The sequence below is a fragment of the Sphaeroforma arctica genome (assembly GCF_001186125.1).
Source record: "Sphaeroforma arctica JP610 unplaced genomic scaffold supercont1.134, whole genome shotgun sequence".
Lineage (NCBI taxonomy): Eukaryota > Ichthyosporea > Ichthyophonida > Sphaeroforma > Sphaeroforma arctica.
The window spans coordinates 1-9,589 of NW_014040424.1; the positions used below are offsets into that span (position 1 = coordinate 1).

General features: G+C 42.2%; 1 protein-coding gene across 1 annotated transcript; it reads right to left on the bottom strand.

The window, feature by feature from the left end:
- Positions 1-2,319: 2,319 nt before the first annotated feature.
- SARC_02852 (hypothetical protein) lies at positions 2,320-3,169 on the bottom strand (the record flags this gene model as incomplete). Its single annotated transcript, XM_014303356.1, has 3 exons — positions 2,320-2,367; positions 2,577-2,837; positions 3,146-3,169. The coding sequence occupies 3 exons, from the start codon at positions 3,167-3,169 to the stop codon at positions 2,320-2,322; spliced, it is 333 nt and encodes a 110-aa protein (XP_014158831.1).
- Between the last annotated feature and the right edge of the window lie 6,420 nt (positions 3,170-9,589).

The window sequence follows — 9,589 nt, forward strand, 5'->3', positions numbered from 1 at the left end:
GTGTGTGTATAGGCATACTAGCATTGTGTAACTATGAACGCTAACAACCTTTAAACAATATTGATACAGTTCAATTGGCACAAAGGAAGGTATCTCAGGCACAGACTGTATTTCAATCCCAGCAATGTTGCCAGTGTGAGTCTGTACATACATGTGTCCATATATGAGTCGATAAACGTATACGTAATTCTAACTATACGTAAGTTGTAATCGAGTATCAATGCACACGAATAGTAGCACATTTCAACACGCAGTTACGTTCACAAGGTGAAAATAGCAGTCCTATACAGCTATGCATGCGAACTTCCCTGATCAACTCAGGATCGATTTTTTGAGTCCGGCTAGTTGTTCGATAATTCACTTACTCGGAGTGTGCAGGAGACACCCACACGACAATTTTTTTTACAATACTTCATCTCCTTCGTTCTTATGATTAGCCTAAAAAATTGGACACTGTACTATTTAATATACCTCAGTATCGTATGTGTAGTTGCATGTATAGTCCTGCGTGTTATGTGTACATGTATTGCTTACCCCTGACTGTGTCATTCACATCGGCCTGGTGCTGCGGGATATATTAAGTGCGTCAAAGAATAGTACGTTGGTAATGTAGGACTAAGTGTGTGTAATTATGGAATGTGTGCAATTTTCAATGTGGTAGTAGGCGTACAGGATCTTACTGTGCGTCCGAACTGTGGTATATGTATACAGTAAATTTCAGCGCGTGGGAGTGTGGTATATGCTCATGATTGTACTAGTCTATCGGAGAATGGTACGTCTGTAGGGAATACGATATAGGGTATGCGAAGAAAGTTCAGTGGAACGCGGGATACATGTGCAAAGGTGAGATTAAGCTGAAGCCCTTGGAAATTTCTGACGGAATCTGCAAAAACTGTTCAACAAAGTTGCTTGCGCTTGTTTCTTATAACATATCTACTGCGTTCACGAAACTTAATTACATGTACTTAATTTATAGATTATCCCAAACTATTCACAGCTAGATATCAGAAGTTCATTTGCTCTCCGTACTCGAGCAGTTGACGCGTTAAAATGCACGTCATCAAGCCACAGCAGCTTAACACGAATACACTACTGATGGAAAGCAATGAACCATGTGCAATTATGTAAGTCCGAAATAGTGGGATCTGATCCATCGACTCGGGATCTGATTCATCGGCCCGTTGCGCCGACCAGATAGTACCTTAAGAGGTGCAACCCTTCATCATCACTCATACATTTAGGAATACTACTTCGTTGAACATAGATAACTAACATTTATACATTGTCGCATAGCACCCATCAAGAAGAATGTCGTCTACACACAAATATCGAACAAACATCAGATAAATAACATGATCAAAATACACTTGGTCAAGTGACACACGCGTCATACAACAGTACCCACCCGGAAGTATCGCAAGAGCGAATAGTAGATCGAACGCAACGTTGTTCGACTGCCAGCTTCGAGCATGGGCATGATGTGTACCATTACCAGCCACACTGAGTTGATATGGACAACGGTAGCGTATGTGAGCCTGAGGTGTTCGCATTTGATTAATGTTTGATATCGTTCCAAGAAGCCATGTAGTTTGCAAGCCAGAAAATTCTGATTCAATCACAAACCAATGAGTGGAAAAGAAGATTTCAGGTCAACACGATACTAGCTTTACTAGTGGGGCACAGCGGCGAACGGAATCTGCCAAATTTATCGTTGCAAGAAGTACTGGTCCAACTCAAAAGCGTAAACTCGTATCACTATCGATTACAACTCCTGTCGCGCACAAACATGAACAAGGCGAGATTCCACAGAGCAAATGAAACATAGGGCACGTATGACCGCTTCTCCTTACAGTTTAAGATCCCACTGACAACACGACGCCAAGTCTTGGATGCAAAGACCCAACATTCTGCATCACTTCATTTTCACTTTGCAAAACGACAGGCACATTCTTAACCAAAGCCGCACATGATAGACTCTGAAGGCGAGTATTTCGACGACAGGTCTCAAGGGTACATGACAAGTTGCGAAGTGTGCGTGACATACAGGTGAATGGCAAGCGCAAGTCTAGCTGTTTGGCATACAAATTTCACGGATAAATACTTTATGAGCGCAACGGAAAATCGGTACATATTCAGACAAACTAAAATGTACATACATACATACATACATATATATATATATATATATATATATATAGATATGGATATATAGATATATAGATATATATAAATATATAAATATATAAATATATATATGTATGTGTAAATTGTTATTAGCAGTTTTGGATGGGGTATCGAGTCGTAAAAAACCAAATTTGATCAACTTTTGAAACCGGCGGAAAGCTGATAGCCCAGTTGGTTGGTGCGCTGTGTAGAAGCCAAAACAGATATGAGACAAATGGAACTTGCGAGCGCGTATGCTTCTAATCGATAAGTACCAGTGTATGAATACACCATTTGGGTTGAAATTGCGTCGAATTTAAACTTAGTGTGTGTGTACATTTATGTATCAAATATCAAATGCCATTTAAAAAGTTACTTTTGGCACCGGTTCAGTTTGATTTAGTTGCACTCACCGATAGACCCATCGGCTGGCTCGATCCCAAGGCCAAACTCGACTCGACTTGCGAAGACTGCGTAGCAGCGCTCACTCCCAGATCTACACTCTGGCTTTCAGCATCAAATTGATTGACATTGATACCAAATGCACTACTCATTGTATCTACCCCTCCCATGGTCAGTGATATTCCAGACAGCAGGCTGCGACTGGTAATGTTCTTCCCCAACCGAAAACGGTCCTTGGCGTCAGTTCCTATGTTCGATGGAGACACACTCGGCTGTGCGTGTAGGGCATATCGGAGCTCAAAACTCCAAGTTTCAGATGCTTTGAACACACAAATACAAATAGTGAACGCAACATGTATATCACGCGTAACATGTATCTCAGCTTATACATCTGCAAGATAGATGCACTGGCTTGCAGTATAGTGGTGCAAGTGAAGGCCCAACTATGAAAATATTGACTAATTGGAAGACCACTAGCCCATCGCTAGAGATTATGGAAATTATTGTGGTACGGCTGAGTTTGCCTCAGGTATATATGGCACGCGGTTATGTGCCTAATACAGATTACTCAGCAAATTACCCTGGGTAGTGATACGCAGTGCATTTCAATATGAGCACGAATATGTCTAAAATGTACGGCAACCCTTTGTGCGAGGTTCATACTGGGTGCAGTGGCATGTGCATACTTCCTGATTTCCTTTCAAGGTGAAGGCATGGCTTACTTAGTAGACGACCAGGACATTGCTATCCTATCGAACTTAGGGCAATCAGAAAAACTGAATAGGTCTTTGTCATACTACCTATATACAAGTTCAGTTCGCATCCAAGACTATACATCCAGGCATTCACCTTCCAGAGGCCGGTTAGTATATACGTTTACTACAATGATTCGATGAGAGCTACACTGATCAATATATTATATATATATATATATATATATATATATATATATATCAATATATATATATATATACATATATCGAGCATAATCTACGGGGATCGGATACCACTACGGGCATATTTAAAAAAATACTGAATTGCATGCGTGCTTTATTAAACACCACTGATTGCGTTGGAAGTCGGGGACTTGTTTCAAATACTGCATATATGTGCTTCGTTCGCAAAATCTTTACAGGATAATATGCGCCACAGGTGACAACCTGTGTTTTGTTCGTGGAAAAAAACTTCACCTTAAAGCAGTACTGACATTGCAACGCTGGCAATCTCGCGCTATGTAGAAATATATCAACACGCAACTCGAGATAGAAAATGTTATAACAATTCAGGTGCAAATAAGCCCCAACTATTACAGGTGGGTGTGATGGGGTATCAATAGAAAGAATGGAGCGATACGCAGCGCATATCGAGCTAGCAGGTATGTTTCGGCAATGATACTTGTTACTATGACAAAGAGTTTCGAAAATACTGTTCCACCACGGCGCTTTCATGGCGGACTGTGGCACTACAAGCCTTTCGTCTCGAAATATTCCAAGACTTTATAGCAAAACAGGGCTACACACTACGGTAAATGTTAAGCTGTACTACGCACAATGTGTATTACAAAGCGGGTGCATATTCTTTGGTTTCAGTGGTACTGTGGTGTGGATGACTTCTCAGACTTAGTGGCTTGCGCAATTTAAGCGAGCAACAAATTATTTTGCACTGTGGTATCATAAAAGCTAATTATTTGTCGTATTTTTCCCCGTCCTGTGCTTTTGCTAGCAATAACATGACTAGGTTAACAATGAAATAGACTACAGGTCATATATAAAGGTGCTTATTATATGGACATACGAACGCAGGCAAACTATATACGAGGCGATGTCGAGCCATCACAGAAGGTATGCCTTTTTTTATTCTTCATTGAGAGGGGAGAACGCTTCATTTGTTCTTTGTGTTTGCAACTGAGAACTCACTTAAGAAGACGTGCCAATTCCTTTACCGAATAGCACGTACACCAAGTACAACATTGTCTTGCCGGACTTTTCAGATTATTAAATATCGAGTGTTTACGATGCTACTTTGAGCTGATAACATCGACACAACCACGTTTACATTCCTTACAAAATAATGCCTATTGAAATATCCACCACCAATATTAATGCAGGCGTATATCAGTTTAACACGTAGTAATATTTACCAAGCTCAGTGTAGGTTCCGTAGACTGGCACAGATCAACAATCGTTGTCAGAATGCACCCCTCAATATGACCCATCACATCCTCGTTGGAAAGGTCCACCGCTTCTGACCATTGATCATCGCGCCTGCATTCATTCATGTTTCCTTGAATACACGTATCTCTATATACTTCTTGCATGCAATTTATGTGGTCTATCTTTAATGCACAGTAGTTGGGCACATACAAAAGGCAACCTGGCCCGAGATGCACAACAAAGGGGTGTTTTCACACGTGTATTTTCTTGCTTTCTTGTTGAAATCGTAACAGCGATAATAAGTGCGCGTACGTATGTAAATGTGTGTATGCGTGCATGTAAATATGCATATGTGTGTGTATGCGTGCATGTAAATATGCATGCATGTGTATGCAAATGTTTGTATGCGTTGACACAAAATATGCTTGCGTGTATAAGTAGATATAAGTGATAGGCGCACTCCCGGTGAAAGTGAGTAGTGGCAACTTGCAAGTTGCATATCATCACACTTTCGTGTGTTTATTTCTTTTTGATGTAAATGGGTAACCTAAATCGATCCTATAAATATCAGCCAATTATATTACAGTATGGGAAAAACAGACAGTACAGAAACAAGACTACTAGAAGAGACTGTGTACAACACATTCAATAGTAAACATAGCCCACAATATCAGGCCATCCTAGTTCAAGTATAAATACGACTCAAACCATGCGCAGGCGCACAGGCGTGTGGTAGTGTACTTGTGCATTGCCCCGTCTAACGATAATTTCTTATATTTATAGATCACCTCTGTTTTCGGACAGCGGCCCACCCTCCCACATACATCAAAATATAAAATAAACGAACAATATAAAGGAACGAAAGTAACCGTGCAGTTGTCCGTGTACGGTTAACTGTAATCTTATTTATGTATAGAGGCCTGGCAACCGGTGTATTAGACATCCTATAGACCTATACTGTAAATACAAATACATGCATACAATGTATACTGTACCGTTTGCCTGAACTGTAAAGCCTCAACGATGACTCAGTGTTGTATTACTATATCTCGGTGCTTTAAAGTTGTATATGGGTGAGTGCATTTTGTTGAAAGTGCTGAAAAGTACTGAGATGGCTCAAAACTTTGCTATTATTAATATTACGTGACGATGTGTAATCAACCATCGCGGTACACAGCTAAGTTTCGCTGAGGTAGACAGTTTCGCTTTTGATACGTACGAAACTGAAGTAGTTTCTGTTGTGTGAGCGTGAACGTCAAGTTCGTATTGAGTTCGTGTTGATTGCCTATAAGTGTGCGATATCTATAACCAGACTCGGAGTCAGCATAGTCGATTATTCGTAAGGTTCATGTTCGTATCAACTGTCTGTAAGCGTGTGGTTTGAAGAGAATCTGTGCCACGGCGACACAACTAACATTGTAAGCTCCCAGAGGTAATCGTTAAAGTTTGCATGCGATACGCAGCTCTAAAGAAGGCGTATACGCGGTCGTAACTCGTGTCGACAACGTTTAAGTGAGTGGAACGATCAGAGCCTGAGTTGAAGAATTCGATGCAATGTACACTGCTTGCGACAAGTAGCTCTCTGAGTTAAGGCGCACGGGTGGTTGTATATTGCGATCAGCCCACAAGTGCGTGTAGAACCTCATGTGCGTGGTGTGATGAGGTGAGTCTGATATATGAGACGACCGCAGCAGAATAGACTAACACTCGTACGAGACCCTATCTAGAAATAGATACAAAAAAAATATGGTCCGTAGGGCTAGCTACAGTAATTGTACATGAACGAATCTGTATCGTTTGAGAACCAATTACCTGAGCGCTCAGGTTTGATCTCCAAGCACTCTACCACTACTCACTCGCATACACGCATCCGTGGTTGCTATGAGCTGCGTGTTTAAAATGTGTCACTATCCTCTATACTAAAATAAAGCAAGGGTCAAAACATACAACAGCAGGAGAACTAGGTTTCAACGAAAGATAACTAGGTTTTAGGGAGCGCTATTATGTTTATTTACTCAAAACTTGCACAATATGATACTAATTGTATTAACCGTGAAAGGATATTAGAAATATAAAATCGACACTTTATTGCAATGCCATTGACCATCTCGAGAGTCAAAACGGCAAACCAACATATATATATATTATAAATATATAAATATATGCATATATATTTATATATATAGTTGTTTCCTTCAGTCTAGCAAATTACCTAGAGCAATCGCCGCTATTCTCTGCCTAGGTTCCACTAACGTATCAAACATATCCGGTTCATACTCGAAGCATATAACATCGCACCATTCAACCCTGTTAACACAGTACTCAAATCTCACCCCACCACCGCGAAACTCCACAGACCTACGAGTACGACGGACGTGGATGCATCCTTGAACATGACCATCAGCACTTTTTACAAACTATCACCAACGCCAAACTACTCTCCGCTTAATCACTGCCACCTTTCCTGTGTGGTTATAACAGAAACACTAGCTAGTCATGAAATCGCATGCATAAACCGCCCTATACCTTATCAAAGTGTCAAACCTATAGCTTTTTTTCGAACAAATACCTCTCAAACTTATATCCACGGCTAAACTGCGAACACACCCAGCCTCACTCCGTACCCTCAGCCCAAACTGTCCCATCTCAGCCTCGCTACCAGAACTATCTCTAACGCCTAAGAACACTAATTCGTCGCTCATGCCCATAGAGAACCGGCGAATGTACCGCACCTAGCTGCCGACGTGATCACTAGCCCCTAATCCCGAAACCCTAGACCCTCACACTGTTGACCTCCTTTATTTCAAAGCTACCTTCGAGCAACCTCAGACTATATCCTGTAGATACAGACCGATTCGCTGTTTATCTGGAGCAACCCCAGCCCATATAGAAAAGAACGATGGTAAATGTAAAACTATTAGCAGACGAGAGGATTTGTATGTTGCATTGACCTACATATGACCATCATCTCAGTGGTGAGCCATACGCCCCTAGGTTCAAGCAAGCAACTACAGACCAACACGCTGCTGATCTGAAGCAACTTAATTCTAGACTACGGCACACCAACAACCCACTGGTGACATCAATCATCTCACAGTCAATCTCAGGCAACCCCAGGCTATAGCACGCGAACGCAGATCAGCTAATTGCTGATCTCGAGGTACCCCACCTTGGGCAAGAGCATGTATATATATACAGGGCCCTTGAACTGACGTTCTGACGCACGTAAACACAACTACCCCGTAGTAGAACTCATCTCAGTTAGCCTCGATGTCAGGTAAGACCAGACTTTAACAACCGAATGCAGATCAATATTCTGGCCGACCTACGCTGTCGGAGTCTAGAATATACAACCGAAAATAAAGTGATCCTTGACCCCAACCGGCGCAGCAACACTATCACCAAATCCTTTTCCAGCACAAAAAGTAGGGCTACAAGTCCTACTACCGTATGAGATCCAACTTTCGTACCAAAGCTCTATCCAGCATCCGAAACAGGGTTATAGGGTTATAAACTCTGAAAGCAACTGATGCAACAGCCTCTGCAGTAGATCACACCGACGAGCGGTTGCGATAAGTTCTACACTGAACCGTATCTGTATCCGAAGCCGAGCTCTACGAGCCCTATGCGCAAGGGAAGAAAAAACTTATAACCCGGAATTCAATCCGGTATTCAAAGCCGGGCCATGTGTCTTACTACGAACAAGGCAACAACTTTTACAAGCTCTAACCCAACGCCAGTTCCAGCAACCAATCCAGACGAACGAACCGTACATCCAAACGACGCACGACCTCCTAAGCTAAAGTTTGCTCACCCGAAGCCGATATACTCGAGCCCAGATAGGAATAGACGAATCCATTTATTCGTCCGAGTGAGTTGCAGTATATTAAGCAGGGCAACAAGGCCTATCTGCAGCTGATGCACCATGTTCGACATCGGAGCATGTTCCACTATTCGATCCAGGGACACGAGCCCTACTACAAACCGAAATCAAACAAAAGCACATTCCACCTAGACTACGAAGAATATCGGCACCCTCCACTAATTCAAGACCTGTACTCAACTAGCACGCTCTACTCAGTCAACCTATTTAGACAGCGCAGAATATCGACACCCTCCACTAAATCAAGACCTGTACTTAACTAGCACGCTCTACTCAGTCAACACCCATGTAGACAGCGAAGAATATCGACACCCTCCATTTAGACAGCGATGAATATCGACAACCTCCGCTTAAACTGCGAAACACATCGCGACAATAATCCTCCATTGCGGAGACCGTTACCACGAATAACATGGGACTACGAAGACCATCACCACGCTCATTGAACACTGTGAAGACCATCACGCTCCACTCAGACTAAGAAGACCATCACCACGATCCACTTAGACTGTGAAGACCATCACCACGATACAATTAGACCGCGAAGATCATAACCACACTCCACTTAGACTGTGAAGACCACGTTCCCTTTAGACTTTCAAAACCATCACCACGATGCATTCAGACTGTGAAGACCACAATAACAATCCACTAAGACCACTTAGACCACCACCACGCTCAACTTAGACTTTGAAGACCACGTACCATTTTGACTGAGAAGACCATCACCAAACTCCAATTAGACTGCGAAGACTATCTCCACGCTCCATTTAGCCTGTGAAGACTATCACAACTATCCACTTAGACGACGAAGACCACCAGCACCATCTACCTAGACGACGAAAATAATCACATCGCTCCACTTAGACGACGAAGATCATCTCCGCGCTCCATTTAGTCTGTGAAGACTATCACCACGCTCCATTTAGCCTGTAAAGACTATCACAACTATCCATTTAGACGACGAAGATCATCTCCACGCTCCATT